Source organism: Balaenoptera ricei, chromosome 7 (assembly GCF_028023285.1).
Source record: "Balaenoptera ricei isolate mBalRic1 chromosome 7, mBalRic1.hap2, whole genome shotgun sequence".
Lineage (NCBI taxonomy): Eukaryota > Metazoa > Chordata > Mammalia > Artiodactyla > Balaenopteridae > Balaenoptera > Balaenoptera ricei.
The window spans coordinates 83,122,785-83,145,332 of NC_082645.1; the positions used below are offsets into that span (position 1 = coordinate 83,122,785).

Sequence of the window (22,548 nt, forward strand, 5' to 3'; positions counted from 1 at the left end):
AAACACTTGGCCAAGAACGTGCCAAGAACGCTGTCTCCCGATATTTTCAATGCCTCCAATCATTATGTGTCAGAACAATGCTGGATTCCATGAGGAAATGGAGAAAGTGGCCTTTCTCAATTTGGTGCCACTCTTTGACATGTGGGCCCCAAAGCAGAGCTGCTTCTTCATGAAGAAAACTGTCTGTAGCTCTAGGGACTCAAAACCAGTCCAAAGCTCTCAGTGTCATATTTTCATCTCTAAAATCCTAATCACCCCTCTTTCCTGCCCAGCCCCAGTTACCAAACTAAAGTACCCATGCATGTCAATGAGAGTAAACACTTAACTGGATGTTGGCGGTTGTGTTTGTATTAGGAGTGTCTGGACCCAGCTGCAAAGGCCTGTTGCATTATTCAGCATACTTCAAAAGCTTGGCCAGCCATCTAGCATACGAACTGCAACCACGTGAAGATTTTGCTCAGAGCCACGGCCAAAAAGCACGTATCAGCTCAGTGAACTTTGTCCATTCTTCAGCCTGGCTAAAGTGCAAGCTGATAGGGCCAGAGTTTGGTGTAGATTGCTTTAATTATTTGGAGGTAAATATAAATGGTAGGGTCCTTGAAGTTGTCAGAGCTGGGTGTGTCACTGGGTTGAAAGTGGCAACTATCAATAATCTTCATGGGGATTGAAAAGAGCTTGATATGGTTACCTTTGAAAGATCCAACACAAAATGGGAAATGGAATCAGGAAAAGGATTCAGCCCTAAAATATGGAGAAATGATATTGTCAGGTAGAATATGCAGCAACTTCTAAGGGCAAACAAAACAAAACCAAACCAAAATAAACAAAAAGCAGATACCAGACCAATAAGAAACTGTTACTGAGAGGTTTGCTCTGGGAAGGCTAAGGATAAACTAAAATAAATCCAACCAACACCAAGTCTTGCCTGAGATGTGAATATCCACTATCACATGCATATTTTAAGAATGGTCTAATTCAAAGTTTCTAAACTACTGTAAAAAATAACCCAACACAGGGCTATTATGTCTATAACACCTGACACCAAAAACGATTTACTACCGGAGTACAGATCAGGTAGCTCAAAATTTGAAATAGCTGGTATTCTGCTCAATGTTTTTCTTTCCGTCATTTAAATTACCTCAAAAGGAAATAGTTACAATCATAAAACCTTTCTAAGACCCAAGAATAGGTAAATTCTCAGCCTAGGACTTGAAAAAGTAGCAATTAACTATTGTTTTTCCTTTTTAAATGTTTATTGAAAAGGTAATACATATTTGCTATCAATAATTTTTTTAATATAGAAGTAAATACACAAGATTAAAAAAAAGATGTCTTCCACTCCTATTCTAATCCCCACTCCCCAGAGGTAGGCACTGTTAAACTTGCAGAATATCCATCTTGTCTTTCTCCTATGCATACACATCTTCTTTCTAGAATATGGAGCCATACTATGTAAACTGTTCTACAATCTGACTTTCATCACTAAATAATTTAAACTGGATATCTTTGCATGTCAGTAAATAAAGGGCTATATCCCCTATTGATGGACATTTGGATTATTTCCAATTTTTGATTATTACAAATAGTGCTTCAATTAACATTCTTATACATTCATATCTATGCACTTACGTAAGCATCCTGGGAGATAAACCTCTGGAAGTGGAATTGCTTGGTCAGATGGTATATGCATTTAGAATTTTGATGAATAGTCCTAAAATTACCTCTAAAATGTTTGCACCAATTTACACTCCCAGCAGTTTTGTCTAAGAGTGACTGTTTCTCTACCTGCTCCCCACACTGTGTATCTAGGCACTGACTAGTGAAATTAGAGAATGTGTCTCTCTCTTCAAAAAGACAAGGTCATGAAGGCCTTGCCTCATGCTCTTATTTTCGTTTATTTTCTCTTTACTTTTCATAACTGAGGTTTAGTCCTAAGAAAGGAAAAGAGGAATATGCTTCTTTGGTTTTCAGGATGTTCCTCAAATATACAGGCATTCTCCAAGTTGTGAACACCTATCTTATAAGCGCCTACACCTTACAGATAAACTGCTCATCTAAAAATATAACCACCCTGAGGCAGGAAGATGCTCCCTTTCTGATCATAGAGATGGAAAAATACATTTCCCATGTTTCCTTATGACTATTCATTTATTTATTCATGCACTCATATATGCACGAATTCATGCATTAGTTCTGCTTGCATTCATCCATTCATCCAATATTTACTCTAAGTCTGCTGAGTTCTGGGTACCATGCTAATCATTGTGGCTCTAGGGATGAGATACAGTCTCTGCCTTCAAGAAGCTCACAGTGTAGCCTACTGGAAAAGAAAGAAAAGGAAACCAACAGTTACAACAGCGTGGGAAAGTGCTGCTTTCATGTTAGTGCAGGGTGCCCCAGGAGCGATGGAGTGGGGTGAGTGCACATCTCAGGGTGAGAAGACCAGGAATATGGTCTGGGAGGGCCCGGGAAACTATCACATCTAACTCAGTCAGGGAGGAAGTGAGGAAAAGGCCAGGGACTGGGTATTCTGAAAGATAATCTTTGGGAGGAGTTTGTTATCAGCAGAAAGCCACATTTTGTAGACATAGTTTTGTTTTACTTTTAGTTTTTTAGTGAAAATTCTTGAGAGAGAGAAAAAAAAAACCCTCAACCTTGCCTTTGGTGAACAGAGGAGGAATGGAAAAGATAAGGGGATTATTATCCCATCTATTAAAGCTGGCAAGAGGCTCAGTGCCTCTGTCCCTGTGGGTAGGCAGCGGAACTTGTTGACCTACACGAACCCTATGGAGATGGGGCAGGTATAGGAAGCCGAGGAGGTAAGGGAGTTGGCTCTAGAATTAACAGTAATCTCATTTCATGGTATTTATCCTAAGAATGAAATTTTTCCTAGGTCACAGCTGTGGGCAAATACGTTAATTGATAACTTACCACAGTCAAACTTGGAAACAACCTAAATGTCTGCCCATGGGAGATATATTAAATAATACATGATGGTAAGTCCATAAAATGGAATAATACAGTCATTATTGTATTCATCCATATTGTATCATCTTGTATTAAAATCATATTTTCAAAAACTATATGATAAGGAGGGAAATTTTTGTAATAAAATATTAAGTCTAAAAAGGAGTACACAGGGCTTCCCTGGTGGCGCAGTGGTTAAGAATCTGCCTGCCAATGCAGGGGACACGGGTTCGAGCCCCGGTCTGGGAAGATCCCACATGCCGCGGAGCAACTAAGCCCGTGAGCCACAACTACTGAGCCTGCGCGTCTGGAGCCTGTGCTCCGCAACGGGAGAGGCCGCGACAGTGAGAGGCCCGCGCACCGCGATGAAGAGTGGCCCCCCACGCGCCACAGCTGGAGAAAGCCCTCGCACAGAAACGAAGACCCAACACAGCCAAAGATAAATAAATAAATTTATTAAAAAAAAAAAAAGGAGTACACCAAATATGGGAATTCTCTGGCAGTTCAGTGGTTAGGACTCTGCACTTTCACTGTCGAGGGCCTGGGTTCAATTCCTGGTGGGGGAAATAAGATCCCGTAAGCCGTGTGCGGCACAGCCAAAAAAAATTTTGAAATTAAAAAATTAAATAAATAAAAAGGAGTACATAAAATATATATACAGTGTGAACCCACCTTCATAGTAGCGATGAATGTTATGTAATTGTGTATATTTTTCTTTCTCTGCACATGCGCACACATGCACGCACACACACACCCATAGAGTTGCATTTACATACACACACACACAGATATCTATTTATCTCTTCTGTCGGTTAGGATAAGCTAATTTATGCTTCAGCAACAACCTGAAAATCTCCACTGCTTACACTGACAAAGTTTATTTCTCCCTCATGCTGCCTGCCCATTCCAAGTCACCAAGGTTGCTATATTCTTCACAGACACCCTGGAACCCAAGAAGATGGCAGAGGCTTCATCCTGAGACAAGCTTGCATGATTGCAAAAGCATGAGTAAACCCTTAAAAACCTTCTACCCAGAAGTGACACACATTATTTCTGCTCATATTTCATTGGCTGAAGGAATATGGCCTCATCTGAGTTCAGCAAGACAGGGAAAGGCACCAAGTATTTGTGAACAATATTATAGCCTATCACATCTACGCATCTAAATATTAAAGGAGGGCATAGGGCTGGGAAGGAAATTCACTGAACGAAGTGGTTATCACAGGGTGGTGAGAATATAAATAATTTGATTTTTTCCATATGCTTTTCAGTATTCCCCAATTTTATAAACGAACATATATTACTTCTACTTTTTGTTTTCTTTATTTACCTAAGTAATATATGAATGTATTCTGTAAGTAACTGAAACAGTCTAGAAGTATAGAGTGGAGTGAAACTCCCTATGCGTATCACCTTCCTCTAACCCCCAACCCTCCCAGCCCACTACCCGAAGTAATCACGATTTACAATTTGGTGCAGATCCTTCCAGATTGTCTTCATATACACATTCACAAACATAAGCATGAATTGCTTTTATGAGAGAAAAAATTTTAAACGGCATATAAATTAGTCTGCATACTATTTAAATATACTATTTTGCTATAGAAAATGCATAATTCAATCATATCAGTTCAGTGTCCTTAACTTCTCCCTCCCAGCTTGTGAACTTATCTGCACGCAATCCATGTTGTCTACTTCTCCGCACTTCCTTCCCTTCTATTTTTTTCAGCTTTCTGCCTCTGTCCTCCACTGCTTACCTGTCCTCCACGGCTGACTTTTTACTTTGGAGCTTCTGTGCACTCTGCATTTTTACCTCCCTGGCTCCCTCACCCTGACTGGGGGCAAGGCCCTCAGTGCCCATATTTTCTTGTTGCCCTACAGCTTCCAGCCAGCACTGCCTGCTCAGAGCCCTGACTCCAATGTCGCAGCCCAGCAGCTCACCTACCTGGGAGAAGTATGAAGGAGGGTTGTTGGACTTAACCGATAAGACTGCAAACTATTTGGAAGCTCAGCTAGCTATGCTCAAGGAAACTTGGAATAATGATTCTCATAGTAGGGTGTTGAAGTTTGGTGGTCTGAAAACGCATATTCAATATTATGATTTTAAGTTGGAAAATCATAAATAAACCTATTGTTTTTGCATTAGAAACTTTAAAAGTAAGGCTTGCAGACAAGAGTACCACAGTGATATTAATAGAGAAAGCTGGGTGGGAGGTATACAGGAACTCTCTGTAACTCTCGCAATTCTTCTGGAGGTTTAAAACTATTCTAAAATTTTAAGTTTATTTTTCTTAAAAAAACTAAAGCTTACAAAATATTATTAAATGGTGGTGATACTCATTAGTCACAGAGAATCCCAATCAGGAATACAGTCTCTGAGACTCCCCTGTAGGAAACCCAAATATATAACCTGAATGTAAACATTAGACTAAAAATTCAGAAATAATCAGAAGAGTAATTTGAACTGGAATATATACTGATGGGGGAAATTCCAGGTGTGAACTAGCAAAGGAGTGGAATTTAAATTCAGATGATAGGTTTCTACTATTTAATATATTATTTACGGCCACTTACTTCTGAAAGAGGTTAAAAAATTGCTTATAACGAAACCTCAATCAGTGGAGTGGTTAAAATAAAAATATTGGGAAAAGGCAGAACAGCATTTTTCAAAGTATATTTCATAGAATGGGAATAGGTGTCAAGTGAAAAAGTCCTGTGTTCAAATAAGCTGGAGAGATGCTTAAACAAAATGAAACAGTGTTTCCTCCTGTCAGAATTGTGTAGAGCCTTTAGATGCTAGTGAACATGGTGAAGAAGCCAGAGGAGGGTGTCTGCAAGCCTCCCAGACTGCAGAGCCCTGTCTGCCATGCTCTACACACGTTGGGCTGTTGAGTACTTCAAATGTGGCTAGCGTGACGGAGGAACAAAATTTTATTTAATGTAAATTTAAACAACCACATGTGGCTACTGGCTATCATATTGGACAGTGCAAAATTAGAGCATCCCAAAGATCAGACTGCCGAAGAACATACTTTGAGAAGCATTTATATAAAGCAACTGCTTTCAAACTTTTGGTCTCAGGATCTCTCGACACTCTTAAAAACCAGTGAGGATCTCTAAGTTTTGTTTATGTGGGTTATAGCTATTGACATTAACCATATTAGAAAATTAACACTGAAAGGCTTTTAAAATATGCAATTAATTCATTTAAACATACTGTCAAGTTGTTTTCCTTGAAGTGACAGGCTCACTTCACTCATTTTCAAGAAAATTACTGCCAAACAGCCAAGTCTGAGTAACCATGGTTCATTCATCTCATCAGTTGACCTTTCAAGTAAAAACGGTTTTCCATGAAAAAGCAGCTAATTCAGTTAGTAGCTCTAACAATCACAAGTGTTCAAACCATCATATTTCAGTATGCAGTCCAAGCGCTTTATGCCTACTTTCATGTCTTCAAGTACTAAGGTTTAGTAAAAATAGATAATTTTTACTGCATCATTATTCTTTCACTGCAAGTATGTAACAGTGAAGAATACAGTAACAACCAACACTACTTAGTTCCAGTAGGGCTAAGGCACCGACAGTTCTGCTAATTATGACACTTGCTTTCGGCACCATCAGTGAGAAAGGGAGTTAGTCTTAGAAATTATTATGACAAAAGGTTTTTTTATCTTATGAACCCTTGAAAGGGTTCCTGGGATGCCAAGCATCTGCAGACCACATTTTGAGAAGAGCTGATAGGGAAAAAGAGTAAGGGGAGGAGCGGGGAGTTTGGCTAGAAGGGGATAAAATCCAGGAACCTGGGCCTTTAACTGACATGGATGAGAAAACTGGTAAGAGTGTCCAAACTGTTTCTTATACACACTTAGGTTAGAGGGACATGGAGAGAGAGGTTTCAATAGAATCCATCTTTGGAAGGGGGGTAGTTGTAGAAAATAAAAAGGGGGTACCAATAATTACATGCCCACAAATGTGACTGCTATTAGTTATTCATTTAACAACCATTTCATAGTATAAATTAGCACACATAAACGATTACCCTTTGTTTTCCTTTTCTTTCCATGGAAATGCCTCTTATTAAATTACTCGATTGCCCACATCATATAGAGGCCTAACTTAGGTGAAAACTCACCTGCAGCACCACCTCCTGAAATAACACGTCCTCACATTCATCCTGTCCTAAGTAATCACGAGAATATGTGATTGTTAGTACATCATGTTGTGCTACATAAATCACTCAAAACAGAAATGTAGATTGACTTAGAAAGGTAAAGTCTGAATCTGATTATAACCCATTTGAGTTGTTTACTTGGTTAAATCTTGGCCTCTAGAAATCTCCGCTCGGGGGAATTTTTCAGTCCTTGGCTCTTAGTTTCCTTATAGTCATCATATTAACCTTTCTAGTGTGCTGTATCCTCTTAAGGGTTTTAAATAAGTTTTGGCAGCCACACACACACATCAGTGATATCCATCAGGATTAGTCAACTTGAGGAACTCAGTGATCTGACCTCCCAGGTCTATGATGACGATGCAACTGTTGGCAACAGCAATTGCATGACCCTCTGTCCTGACAAATATTGGATACAGTGAATATGTGATTCTTCAGCCTGGCTACAGCAACCATGGTAACCAAGAGTAATGCTGTACAAGTTGTTCATACTCTGAGCTTGCTGAGGGAATGACCAAAAGAGGGAACTGTTAAAATCACACACAAATGGAGACTAGACTTGAAAATTCCTTGAGCAGACAAAACCAGTTTAGTTATAAAAGCAAAGCTTAATTTAGCTTATTTTGCAAGCCAAATGATGCTAACGTGACCTGGGTCACTTCTTGCTTATGCCTGTGAAAATCATAAGCGAAACTAAAATTGTTCTCCCAGATTGTTATGAGGTCACCACAAACCAATTCCTTTCATTTAAGAAAATTCTAATATTGTAACCAATCACTGTGAAGAATAGTCACTGCCTCCACACTGCATAAGCTGCTTTATAACTGTGTACCTCTGAGCCTCATTCCATGTTTTGGTTTGCGTGCTCCTGTCTGGCAAACTGTTTTTTTTTTTTGGTGTGTGCACAATAAACTGAAACTAGTATGATTAAAAAAAAAAAAATTAGCACACACACATGGTGTTCCCAGAGCTAATTCTTTACAGATGACATACACTGGATAATGAAACAAGGGAAAGAGAGAACCCCATTTTCCTTAGTATTGGTCTTCAAAGTGTGGCACTTGAATTTTGTACAGCCCAGAACCCCTCTCAAAATATGGCCACATTCTTCCCCACATTCATTCTTGAGTTTCCACTTTTTGATTTCTTTCCTGTCTTATAACTCAGGACAGGATTTATTTTTCCTTCCCACATGAGTGGACTTCATTTCCATCAGGCACGTCTTTTTGTCTCCACACCACACTGGGTTTCTTCCTTCTCTTTCAATGTGAGCTTTGGGGCTCCCATTTTGATCTATTTCTCCTACCTTTCCATCTCCCCTCTCCCCTCTCACTTTGTGTCCAGCAGGCAGTACACCATAACCTGTGATGGGAAATGGGGGACAAAGGTAATTTAATCAGAGGCTGATTTTTTTTTTTTTGCTTGATCTTGACTCCTCCCTCATGGCAAAGCCCTTGATTATTCAGTGATTTACAGCACTGAGCGTTTTAATAAGAAAGGCTACGCTTGGAGAGTTATTGATGACAGGAACATAGTTTAAGAATAAAAGAAATAACTTGTGTTCTTCTAACACTTACCCTGAAAGAATTCCAATGTGCTCCATAAATACTACCCAGTTCTAATTCCCACAGCAAACACCCTTGTCTTCTATTTTAAAGGTGGAAGGGGAATTTCCAGTATCTTGCTGCCAGATAAAGGATAAGTGCTCCCAGGCAGGAAGGGCAAGGAAACTCGCTCCTCTCCCCAACCACAGCCCCTGTAGTGTGTGCAGTGTAACCCTTTGCATGCTGTGGCTGGGATAAAGCACACTCTGATTCATAACTGGTTCCTCAGGGCTCCTATTATACAGCTGACCCACGGTCTCGGATCCCAAAGGGTTAACAGCCTGGGTTGCTGTTTAGAAAAATAAAAGAAAGAAAAGAAAAAGAAAATGTTCAATTATATTAATTTTCTCAAAATGGAGGATGGGAAATACTCAAATAAGGAAAATATGTACAGAAACATGATACCAGTGCCTGATTTAAATTGATGCAAACTAGATCTTTAAAAACTAACTACACAAATAATTGCATGCAATAAACAATATAGAACCCAATTTTATACAATGGCAATAAAAGCGGAGCATACAATAGAATTATATATATTGGAAAATAAATTCAATAGATTGAAACTGCTAAAATTAAGAATCTGAAAAAACATTCTCACAGTTTCATGTTGTTTTCTATACCAAGGCAATAGCAATCTAAAATACTTATCCTGGAGGAAAATTAACTAAGGAAGAATAGAAAAGACCAAATGTGGAAATGGAGTTGCTTTACCGAGAACACTTGATTTCTTCAAGGATCTTACTGAAATTGGTCCAGGAACGGGTCCCACAAAGGACCATTGGCCGGAAAGGTGGAAAACCAGGGAGTTTGTGTCTTACTTCAGAGATCACTTTTACTGCATCATCTTTTTTTTTTTCCTGCAAGTGTGGGACAGTGCAGAATACAGTGTCTACCAGTATGATTCCAGTATACTGACATGGGGCACCAGAGGTTTAACACACTCTAAAGCTTGCCTTGGAGACTCTGGACTGCCCTGATATCTTGTCCTTCCATCCTGAGTTTTCACCCAGGTCCCTCTGTCTATATTCCAACCGGTGGGCAGTCCTTTCATCTCCTTTCATCTGCTGGCCAGGCCTCAAGGACCACTAGTGTTTGAGGATTCAGCAAAGTGACACCATCTGGAAATGCTCATCATTGCTAATTTGGAAACCTGTGGCATTTTCTTGGAAGGGCCAGATACATTTCATACATTCACTTACTAAGTTATTCAGGCACTGTCTTAGGTACTGAAATAAACATGGAGTAGAATAAGAGGCAACAGATATATGTAACTAAATGCTAGGGTTCCAAGTGGCTTAGTCTCTGTATGGGAAGCACAGTCTAGTTTCTAAGTAGTAATTAAAGTATATTTCAATATTTATTTATGTTTCTCAAATAATATTAAAGCAGTCTCAATTCAATTCCTCATACGTACAGACTTTGATTACCCAGAGCCTCATATGCTAAATCCCCCCTGATGGCAATACTACCTTTCTCCAAACTCTTTGTTATTGATAGATTTAGCTGCTTTCTCCTAGGCCGCTAGGTTTTTCTTCTTCCTTTTCATTCCTGTTTTTAAATCACCCCTTGTTCTTTCACCCAGAAAAGATCCAAACTGTCCTTTGGCATGTGGCAGGGAGGAGATGGGGAGTGAGGAGCATAGACACAAGAATATTTCATCTTTATCACATATATAATCATATAATTACAATGGAAGGTAATATGATCAACATTACTATTGGCATATTCAGGGTACCTTGGAAACACAGAGGAAGAAATCATTATTTCTGCCTTTTGTTTGCAGATAAAAGTTTAGGAAACATTTGAGAAGAGGACATTTGATCCAGGTCTGAAAAGTTGAGTTCAACAGGCATAACAGGGGAGCTGTATTCTAGGTAGAAGAACTAACAGAAATGGAGGCAGGAATATATGAAAGAGGAGAACCTCAGTCCTTCCAAAACGTCTACAGTGTAGGGTGGATTAGTGGTGCAAATGATGGGAAATGAAGAGATGGGGAAGATGCTTCTTCAGGCTAAAGAGCTTGAACTTTAAAAAATACATAGTTTTGGCAGCAATTTTGAAAAAAGATTGAAGAAGGGCAAGACTGAAGGCAAAGAGATTAGTCAGGACATCACTGCAGTATCCTATAATGAGGGTCTGAAATAGGAGTAGTGGATAAAGAAATTAGGTAACTGGTTCAAAAGACATTTAGAAGACATAGAAGGAAGAACACTTCCTAACCAACCAGATAAGGATAGCAAAGGAGAGGAGTCTAGGATGTCTGTCTTGTTTTCAGCTTGGAGACACAGGATGAATTTTAATGCTACTGAATATGATAGGTACTATAGGTTGTTCAAGGAAGAGAGGACAAAAAGTGTGTTTGAGTATCTATGGAACAAGAACCTGGTGGAGATAGTGTACATGGTGCTTCAAAGAGTTCTAAGCTATGGAGCACATTGGCCATCTGACATCTCTCTAACACCATCCAGGAGTGATGATGGTCTGAAAGTCTTCAGTGAAGGGACTTTACAATCAGTCTTGTATGAACCATGTCTACATTTACTACACATTTTTTAGATAGCTTTTCATGATTTTAAATTTGTTTTGCTGTAGTTAAAGCCCATTGATTTTCTTGCTCAGAGAAGGAAGGGTACATCTCCTTAATCTCTTCTATCTAAAAGAAATTCTTCATCTATTAGTGGAAGGACTATTAGTGCAGTCAGCCTTCAATCAAGTTTATTCCCAAGCATATGCATATGCCCACTTTACTGCTTCAGATGCTGTAGGTGGTTGGCAGTTACTCTGTTGACTAATGGATCTAGTCTAAGAATTTAAAAAGTCAGAGCTGGAAGGATATGAGAAGTTACTGACTCAAATCTCCATATTTTACAGCTGAGGAACCCTTTAAGCTGTTTAAATTCAGTTCCTTTTACTCTTCCTAAAAGGATGTATTCTTCAATTCTTAATGTATCTATGGTTTTTATTGGAGCATCTCCAAGTGTTCTTCATTCGTCTTTAACTAGGGAGTCTGGAGCTGGTTCTAATGAACAGAATAAACCCAGCACTCATTAGAATGACTAATATACTTCCAAGTTCCTATTTATACATTCCAGTCTCTTTTTGTTTTAAAATCTGTATTGCAAAAACAATAAACAACATAAATTCAGAGCAAAAGTTGCCCACAAACCTAGAAAAATGGTACAGATGAACCAGTTTGCAGGGCAGAAATAGAGACACAGATGTAGAGAACAAACGTATGGACACCAAGGGGGGAAGGTGGTGGGGGAGGGTGGTGGTGGTGGGATGAATTGGGAGATTGGGATTGACATGTATACACTAATATGTATAATGGATAACTAATAAGAACCTGCTGTATAAAAAAATAAATAAAATAAAATTCAAAAAAAAGAAAAAAATGTTGCCCACAATTCTGTCACTTAATTAAATCAATGTTTTAATTTGTCTACGTTGCCTTCTAGCTCTTGCTCATAAACATATTCAATTTTAACCTATTTTTGTAATATAAAACAATGTATATTCTACATTTTATATTTTCATAATTTAACATTATGTCATGTACATTTTCCCAATTAACTACAAGTTCACTACTTCCTTATACCCTCCTCCTTCAACATTGTTGGGTTAAATCCTGCTGTATCTTTGTCCATGATTGTATATATTTACACTGTATAGACACCTATAAACATACATATGAATTTTAACAGATGTCCTCTGCTTTGTACTACCCAAGTTACTATCATATCGTGAGGCTGGCAGCAAGGAAAATGAAGAGGGATTATTAATATATACTGGAAAATATGTTCTTATCTCTAGGAAATGTTATTAGCATCATGAAAGGCTTTTCTTTTTCAATATCTGAAATGTTGTGGGAAATTAATTAGTTTTCTCAATCTAATTTCTAGTGTCAGCTGTGACATCACAAAGCAAGCTCCCAGATGGCACCAACTGAGCCCTTTATCAGATTTTTTAGCACTGATGCCAAAATGAAATAGGCCCAGCAGCCTCATCAAAATTTACATTGCTAATGTGTAGACCCTGCGAATGAAGTTAAGTAGAAAATCCATCAATTATCAGGTAACAGTCCTCTAACAAAGTTTTTACGGATTTTAAGTAATCATAAAATAGAAAGGAATAAATCTCAGGCCTGAAGAACATAAAACATGGCAAGTAACATAAAATCATGGGATGGACTTGGAAATCGAGAAATCATTTCTGAAAAAAGAAAGTCAAAAGGGAATTATAAACCCAAGTCAGCTTTCTGGTTTTTGTTATTGTTGTTGTTAAAAATTGAGATTTCAGGATAAGTTAGTATTTTAAAGCAAATTTAGTTTTCACTTACAGAGCAATACAGAATTCCAATGAACTTAGTCTTTTGTCCTCTGTGGAAGGCCCACTGGGAAGTATTCAATTTTTCATTGTTATCACTATGACGTTTGTCTGTTCCACACACTCCTTTTGTTCACTCTGCAGCTCTTAGCCATCTGTCCTGTTTTCTGGAGAGCCTCATAAACACATTTAGGTTAAACCATATGGACATAAAACCTGTCATTGTATTATAGTCAAAGTCTGGTTGTTGTTTTTTAACAGAAATGCACTTGACCATTCTCACTTCTTCAAAAGCTTCATCCTAATCCTGGAACCAAACATCAGTCTGATAATTAATCAGTTTTGAGTGTGTGTCTTAAAGTAAAACACCTGAAAAACAGATGTTTTGAAGTGGCCAAATTTTCTCATCAATTCTGCTCAAATTCTATTTTAAATGGCTTTCAAGCCATTCATTATATTGGCCTCCTCAGTTTTTTACTTCTTTATCTCCAGTGCTTTTTCCTTCAATTTTCCTCAACCACCCACTCCTGTGATTATGTTCTTGACTTTGTCAACATCAAAACTGCACCACTTCTAAAATCTTTACTTCAAGCACCCCATGTTTAGCTTACCAACTCTGGTGCTACAGCTCAAGAATTCTTCCATCTTACCAAGTCCTTCAGTCCAGTGACTGGGCCAATTTTTCACTCTCCATCACCTCCCTCATATCTTCATTTCCCTCCTTACCCAGTTTAGAATCCATGATCTACATAATCATGTCTATTGAATACACTGTAGTTCCATAACTCCCCTTGGGTTCATTTTGCAAAGCTCTATCCTTGTTTAAGTTCCACTATCTACTTACTCTATGCCTGTACCAACATTGATGAAAAAACCCACCAGGATGACTGGTACCACTTAAAATTCATGGTCATAAATCTCAAGTGTGCTAAGCCTTACTCAGCAATCCTCCTCTGCTGCTCTAAAATGTTCCTTCTAAAATTACCCTCCCATCCCTTCTCACACCTTCTTCTTGTTCACTCCCAGACATTCCCCTTAGCATTGATATACTACATACAGTGTCTCCTATCTTAAAAAACAAATACTCTCTCTGGTCTTCACATCCCTCCAGCTACTGCCTTATTTTTCTTCTTCCTTTTACCTTCTCCCCTTTCTTTCCCTCATTAAACCATCCTCTTTGGATTGTTGCCCCCCCCCCCACTCTGATGCATCTTTCTTGCAAAAGTCACTAATAAACTCTATGTTGCCAAATCCAATGGTCACGCTGCATCATATCTTGACCTCCCAGAAGCAATTGAGACAGGAGACACAACTGACACTCCTTTCATACATTCTTTCTTTCCCGGGTTTCAGGGACATCTAGGTTTCTTGCTTTTCCTCCTCCCTCACTGGTCACTCCCTCTTGGTCTTCTCTGTTAGACCTTCTCTTCCTGACGTCTGAATGTTGGAGTGCCCACAGTTCAGGGCTCATCTCTCCCTACATTTACTCCCAGGGCAAGCTCCTCTCTCATCTATAATTTCATTGACCTCAGCCCCAGCCTCTCTCCCAAACTCTAGACTGCTTACTTGACATAAAACCATCAGCAAGGTCAGTCAACTCTGTCTTCAAGAGTACCCAAACTGTGCCACACTCTGTTTCCCTTGTTGCTGTACCAATCCAAGCCACCATGCTTTTACTCATCTAGACTAGTGCAGTAGCCACCTAACCACTCAATAGGGTTCCTCTCTTGCCTCCCTATCGTGGTCAGAGTGGTCTCTTAAAAATGAAGTAGGAACACAGCCATTTTTTTCTGCTTGGATTTCTCTAGTGGATCTTTATCACATTAAGAATAAAATAGGAACTCCTTCTCCTGGCTCAAAAAATTTTACAAGATCTGGCCTCAGACCACTCATGATCTCATCTCATACCACCCTTCCCTACCCCACAAGTCTCCAGCCACACTGGCCCCATTTCTGTTCCTGGAACATGCCAAGCTCATTCCTGCCTTTGGTGGTTGGCACTGGCTGTTCCCTCTCCCTGTTTCCTCCTTTGATCTCTATATGGCTGGCAACTTCTTCACATTCAGATTTGAGTTTAGACATTTGTAATTCTCAGGGAACCCAACTAAAAGAAATATGAGTTATTCAAGTTTTCAGTTTCGCTGGGTGCTTTATCAACTGAACATAAACACAGGTAAGATTTTTGTGCTCTAGGTACTCATTCAACTTTTTACTTTTGAAAATTATAAAACTCTTCTAGATATTAAATATACTTCATTAAATTGTCTTTTAAAGGTAGAAAATGGTATTCTAGAAATTGTGTCTACCAGTGCCCAGAGAACCACGTGAGCCAACAGTGGTTTGTTGCCAGATCTTGCTATGGGACTGTGGGCCAAATGTTTCTGTCTTTATGAGCAGGGTTACCCCAACTGTGAAGAGGATGCAATCATCCCTTGCTTAAGACAATAAATATACATGTGCAGGCCTGCATTTGTGGGTTTAACAACAAAGGAATTAAGTATTTGTTTCAAATCTGTGTAGCACTTTCCTCCACTCACCTGCATGTGATCTTACCTGGAGAAATACACAACCAGGGAACATGTACTCGACATTGCCTTCTGAAGTTCTTTTTCTTAAGCTTGGGAGTGCTCTTTAGGAGGGGATGCAGAGTAGAGCATCTTTATGCAATTCCCTGTGAAAACAGATTTTAGAATATGGCTGGCTTCACAAGTAATACATTGATGAAGGAATGATTCAGAAAAAAGAGGAGAGCAAGTATATGAGCAGTGAGGTGGGGACGCATGGGCATTGGGGGTGGGGGGATTGTACACTGGGCTGGGTGGGACATTTGGTATCCCTGGCTCACCAAATGCTAGTAGCAAGCCCTCCCACTCCCCAGTCACTGTGCCAACCACTAATGCCCACACCTTTTCGATCACCCCCTGGAGTGCTTGAAAATTAATAAATGGCACAGCCATTATCTTTGCTGCTTTATATTTTATAGCAAATGTACCTTCAGTATGAAATCTGCTAAAGAGACAATTCATACAGTACTTTTACCCACAATATTTTTATATTAATATTTTATATTAATATTTTTAGGTTGTGTTAAGAGCCTTTTAGCTTAATGTCTTTGGCCTTGCAAGCTAATTCTGGAACACATTAAGTGTGTTAAGTGAGGGATAGATGTATAGGGATCTAAACCTACTGAATGGCATTAGGGAGAGGAATCCTTTGACAAGCAGTTTGGAGACAAAGCACCACATCGATGTCCAACAATACAATTACTCAGTGGAGGCCATTATCCCCTTTCTGCTTGCTTACGAAAGCACAAGTGAAATTAGGGGATCCGTATGTATTTCTTGAACAGGTAAATTAAGGAAGTCAAGTAAACAATTTCCTTAGCAACGACTGGGAAAGTTATCCTGGTGTGAACCCCCACTCTTGAAGGGCGCTGTGATAGAGCCGGTGTGGTCAATAGCTTCCAAAATGGCTCCCGTAATTCCTGTCTCCTGGTCCTCACACTTTTTGGTGGGATGTGACCTTGCATGTGGGATGGACCTAGTGACTTGTTTCTTATGAGTAGACTATGGAAAAAATGATGGAATGCCACTTCAAGATTCAGCTCTAAACGCGTGAGTTCTGTGAGTTTTTCTCTCTGGCTTTTCTCAGTTTGCTCACTCTCACGAAGCATGCTGCCACGTTGTGAGCTGCCCTATGGTACGGCCCATTTGGCAAGGAACTGAGGGCAGCCAGCAGCCATCAAGGGACTGAAGCCCTCAGTCCAACAACCCATGAAGAATCCTGCCAATAACCATATGTGTGAACTGAGAAATGGAGCTTTCCCTAGCCAACACTGGTATGATAGATAGCCTGTGAGGGACCCTGAAGCAGAAGACCCAACTGAACCATGCCTGGACTCCTGACTCACAGAAACTGTTACATGATAAACACTTGTTGTTTTAAGTCACTAAGTTTTAAGGTAATTTGTTAAACAGCATTAGATAACTAATACACCCAGTCTGCTCCAAACTACAGGAAATACTCACCTGCAGTCTAATTCATGCTTTATAGTCTTCAAGACTGAAAAACACTCAGGTTTGTATACTTGAATAAGGAGTAGGCAAGGCAGAGTGCAAAACCTCCCTGAACATCTATAGCAGAAAACAAAAAACAAAAAAAATCCCACAAAACATTGTATGGCAGGTCAGCATAGAGGAGAGAACATCTATAGGCACAAGTGTGTATTCAGATCACTAATTACACAAATTTGAGCAATTATATAACTTCTCTGGGATTGGATGTTTTCATGAAAAAGGTGGTGATGGGATTGGGCTAGACTGTGAGAACTGCTAACATTCTAGGACACTGTGATCTGAGTAACTTGGGAAGCCACCCCCCCGCCCCAAATCTCTTTCTCATCAGCTGGAAACCCCATAATTAGGGAGCTGTTCCTTAGTGCTTCTAGGGACTGTTCCTGAGTTACTACCCAAGGGGAGACATTTTGAATGGTGAGACAGATGGAGAAGTAATTCTATGGATATCTTTAAAGACAGTGCTGAGAAGTAGGGTCTTGTGTTACTACAAAGCAGTTGAAGAATAGTGGTGGCAGCAACAAAGGTAACATGGTTGATTTCACAATTTTGAGGACCTATTAGGCTTCTTCTTTTCTGATATATGTGATCTACAGAGTTAATCACATTTCCCTCTTACTTTGGCTGTAAGGAAGTCTAGACCAAATTCAAGTTCAGTTACAGCCACTGCATTAAACTTTAGGATTCCCATATTTGTTTGAATTCTTTTTCCTTGTCCTACTTTTTCTATTTCTAGTTTCACATGTCTTTGTTGCAAGCCAGCTTAAATTTTTATGGAAAAAGTTGGAGGCATAAACAGATAAAACAAACATAAAATATCTGTTTGAAATCTTTTGCTCTAATTGTGATTATATAAACAGAAATAGAAAATATGGAGATATACTTCTATCTTGATTATTTTCAAAATTTAAGGTTATTTGCCTTTGGCAGGGGACAAAGGTTTAAGTTAGCAGGATAACTGGTAAAATTAGCATAACTGGAAAAATTAAAGACAACACAAATTGCAACAATATTTGTACCGCTTTTATTTGTAAAAATAACCATCTGAATGCATTTCCATAGTATATTACAGTTAAGTACTTCATTACATTATTAGCATTCAGTAGTTGAAAAAGTATTAAACTGTGCTTGAGAAGATTCAGATTGGTTCAAAGTCATTTCCTCATTTTTACAGTCATGGCATTTACCAGAGTCATTCAACTCCAATTTACATACGAAAACATTACAGACAAAAATCCCACTGAAATCATCAAACAATATTTTATGCTGTTACAAATATGTTATGCAAAATATAACACTGGCACCAGATTTGTATCATCGCGCTTTACAAAGATATATTGCACATGCTAAAGCATAAAATATATAGACAAAACTACCAAACAAAAGATATTTGCATTGAATTTTTAGATCACTGCATAAGAAACGCTTAGAATTACATTTTATACACACACTCAGATTGTCACTATCTTAAAATGCTCTTCCCCTATAACACTGACCTATGGTTTACAGTTTTGTAAAAAGAGAGCAGTTTAGCACTGCAAAATCAAACAATTCCTATAGAAAACTTTGCATCTTCATTTTCATTTCAAAGCAGGTAAAAGGGGAAGGAGGAAAAAGACACTTTATACATTCAAAGAAAGGCTGAAATGAAAACTCACTGGTATTATATTGCTCTGATAACACTCAAATGAAAAAAATACCAAACATTTCACAGAACATTTTCAGAATATACAAATATAAAAAGGCACTCTAACTTCATATTACAAGACAAAAAAAGGGATGAGTTCTTCAACCAACACAACAGATAAGCAAACCTAGTTGCTCAACAGTACGAAGAATTACTAGTGCAGCAAATCCATTTGATGTTCTTGTCCTAATTTCATAATAAAATAATAAACCAAGCAGCTGTTTACTGCCTAAAGTACCAAAACATACTATGGTGCCCTTTTAGTAGTGATAAATAGAAATCCCCTGAGCTATTTACTGTGGAATCATAGCAGATTTTAGGCAATTTGGAGATAGTAACATATTTATCCAGGATAGGCAGACACCGGCGAATAGGTAAGTGCGATGAAACATGATCCCCGCGGCTGTGGTTAAAATACATTCTAAAAAGAACACATTAAGGTAAAAGCACAATGTTTTCTGTTTTTGTTTTTCTTAGAAAGCTATGTGGAAAATCTAGCTTTATTTCTAAGAGATGTATGTGAAAAACAGAACTCATAGTTTTTAAAGTCGTTTCTTAAAGGAAAAAAATTGGTCTGGGGAAGAGGGAGAAAGAGAAAGAGAGCGGGGGCGAGAGATGGATTCAGTGAACAATTCATAGCATGATTTCATTTTGTTCCTTTGTCTTCCTTCTTTCTAGCAGTGAAAGAGTGGGGAAAAGTCAGAACGCAGCTCCGTGGAGATAATGTCGCATGGCTGTCACTGCTTTGCCGCAATGTTTCTCGTTCTCTGTGCTACTCTACGGGGAAAAATGTTAATGCTGCTTCACCATTAAAGCAGGCATCGCATATCCTGCTTTAAATGCCAACTGAGCAAGATTTCCATTCACTTCTAGAAAAAGACTCCACAGTATATCATGCTTCTTCAGTGTTAGATCTCCCTTATTTTCAGGGTTTTGGTAAAGATAAGGTCATTACTGCTCATTAGCAATTTATCCACTTTTTCGAAACTCATCTTCTCGAAACAAACAGAAAGGACAGAGGAAGGAGGGGAACGCACCACCAAGAATTAAAAAAGCAATATGGTGGTGTCAAAATTTTTCAATGAAATTAATACCAGTTCTTAGAAGTCCTTTGAACAAGTTCTCATTTGTGAAGAACCCAGCATGAGTTTTTAATTAAATCCAGGATATTACAGAGTAAGATTAAAGTCTTTTACAATTAGATGAAGTATATAATACAGTATCTGTATTTGATCCAGACATGATAGAACACTGTTTTAAAAGTATCTCACATATATTATAAGATAGAAATTTTCAGGGTGAAAATGGAATCGATTATAAAATGTCGGAGAGCACTACCTTAATGCAACATGTTTCTTTCCTGTCTCTTCCTCAAGTGGAAAATAGCATGAGCTGGTGATTTTTATTTGTCTTCTTGGTACATGTGCCCACACACTGACATAGTTTCCCATTAGGTTGCTGGGATCATGTGAGATTTTCAGCGTATTCAGGATAATTTCTATATCTTTCTTTGGGCCACTTTTGGGCATATGATCCAGTACACACTTCAGTTTTCATCTCGCAGAAGATCACAGGACCGCAGTGTCTTTTAAGCTCTGAGCTGGCTACACACGGGCTGAGCCACGGATGTTTTACCCCTTTCCGACCGACGTGGAAGAACCTGAGGGTTGGCTGGAAACCTTAGGAGTGGAAATGCTGCTGGGCTTGGCCCCAGGACTGCGGGCCAGCCCAGGGAGAGTCCTGTGTATTTTCCGGCTTTTTCATGATTCCAAGTAAGACAAGTAGGAATTAAAACAGAGAACAAACAATGGATGTTTCCTCGGCATTTGTTTCGTTTCAAATAAATACAAACACATTTACATCAAAAGTATATGAACATTTTCTCTAGTTTGGCAAAAAAATAAGCCGTAGTCAACACATTATCAGTTACAAATGTTAAGCCATCAACTAGAAATCTGCGTCATAAGAAATATAAAACACAACAAAGACTGTTACGCAAAAAGATTACATTTTAACTCCATAGAAAAGCTATTTCAGTTCTCACTTCCACTTCGAAGGAAAACAATTTAAATCTTCCATTTTAGACTGAAGCATTTTGGTCCTCGTGGATAGCTGGTTGACGAACTACAGACATATATATATATATATATAAATACATACATATACGTGTGCATGTGTATGTGCATAATCTAAAGAGTCTCATTCTTCTTTTTGTACAGCTATTCCAGGTGTGGAACGGGGTCCATTTGACCTAGAAGCTTTGGCAGAGGGAGCAGACATAGTATTCACTACGGTGATTTCATCATCAAGCAACTTTAATTGGCCTTAATTTCCACATTGCCCATTTCTACATCGCGTTTTCACTTTGTTCCCTTTTGGAGTCACACTTCCACTCACTGGGGCATGACTTTGACCGAGAAGCTCATTTAACATTTTACTATTGATGAACAATACTGATGGTTCTTATGTTTTCATAAAGTTAGTATTTTGATTTACAGACAAATTAATAAAGGGTAGTTTCATATTATATTTGCATATGTCTCAAAGTTTTGGTGCAATATAATTTTCACCTGAAATGTTACTGGAGAGATTTGGATTCGATCACTCGGGTGAAAATTAGTCACAGGTTTGTTATGGGGATCACTGAGTGCTATATTTATGTTACATGAAGAAAGCAAGTTCAATTTCCAGTGAACTTTTCCCTTCATCTGGCAACTTTAACAAAAATCCTCAAAAAGAAGTTCTGGATATTTAAGTGCTTACTATAGAGAGGATATGAATAATTGGACTCCTTTAAAAAGATTATTTCTGAAGATGAAGGCATTATTTCTGAAGATGAACACCTCTACCTTTGGCTTCTAGTAAGGAAGTAAACATCAAAGTGAGAAGAGGTTTGAGGCATTTCCTACCCAGCCATTCTCTCCCCTGCTGGGGGACATGAATGTCATATTGATACACTTCTGAGAACTCACTGCCGAGTGAGTACACGAAAAAAAATCTTTTAGAGACCAGTTCCCTCTCAGTTGCATTATCCCCAAAGACAAAGAATTAAATGCATTTTTTTTTTATTCCTTGCTTAAAATGAGAGGTAGACTTTCACAGAAGTATCTCAGATCTAAGGAAAATATGAAACAAAGCAAAATCGAGGCCCATCTGTGTGAGTGCTTTGCCCTACAGCCTAGCTGCCTTCCCTCGGTTTAATTAATTCCTTCTCTACTGGCTTCTGGAAGCTCGGGCCCATAATAATACTTGAACACAACATAAACCTGGAATTCAAGCTTCTTTCCCTTCCTCCAACATGGGTGATCAAGGTAAAGCTTCTACAGTCCAAAGTCAAAATGTTTCCGAATCAGAATCATTTTCATTGTACCCATCCTCCGAGCCTACGTTGTTACTGCACAGGCTAACCATGCTACCCAGGTTGGAGAGGGTCGTCCTGCTCAAACTGTCTTTTTTAAAACAAACGAAGTTGACAGCCGTCATGGCACTGGAAGGAGAAAAAGTCATCATGGTAGCCAGAATGAGGGCCAGGCAGTCAGCCACGTCTTTGTTAGGAGCGCAAGCCAGGGCCGGGGTATGACCTGGGCGTAAATGCAGACAAGGCAGTGGTTAGTCCAGGCAATCCAGAGGTGGTGTGAGCATCCCACAGTACATCTCGAACGACCTCACACGCAGAGATGTATGTCAAGTTAGAAATCATGCCAGGCAAAGGAGTTATTT

At 38.9% G+C, this 22,548-nt stretch overlaps 1 protein-coding gene and 1 long non-coding RNA gene across 7 annotated transcripts in view; both read right to left on the reverse strand.

Annotated features, from left to right (window-relative positions):
- Positions 1 to 3,445: 3,445 nt before the first annotated feature.
- Positions 3,446 to 9,017, reverse strand: LOC132368609 (uncharacterized). 2 transcript variants are annotated; one of them, XR_009504136.1, is made up of 4 exons: positions 8,442 to 9,017; positions 7,100 to 7,146; positions 6,185 to 6,294; positions 3,446 to 3,521 (listed from the first exon to the last, which is right to left on the reverse strand). It is a non-coding gene; the product is annotated as an uncharacterized LOC132368609 (long non-coding RNA). The 2 variants fall into 2 exon arrangements; XR_009504137.1 differs by lacking the exon at positions 6,185 to 6,294 and having other exon boundaries at positions 3,454 to 3,521.
- A 6,329-nt stretch (positions 9,018 to 15,346) lies between these two features.
- Positions 15,347 to 22,548, reverse strand: part of ANKRD44 (ankyrin repeat domain 44) — a 329,006-nt gene continuing 321,804 nt past the window's right edge. For 2 of the 5 annotated variants that reach the window (XM_059928403.1, XM_059928404.1), the window contains exon 29: positions 18,143 to 22,409. In XM_059928403.1, the coding sequence (XP_059784386.1) occupies positions 22,162 to 22,409 (248 nt within the window). In that variant the 3' untranslated portion in view covers positions 18,143 to 22,161. Of the gene's footprint in view, positions 15,740 to 17,096; positions 17,202 to 18,142; positions 22,410 to 22,548 lie in introns of those variants that run through there. The other 3 variants (XM_059928405.1, XM_059928407.1, XM_059928406.1) reach the window with 3 other exon arrangements.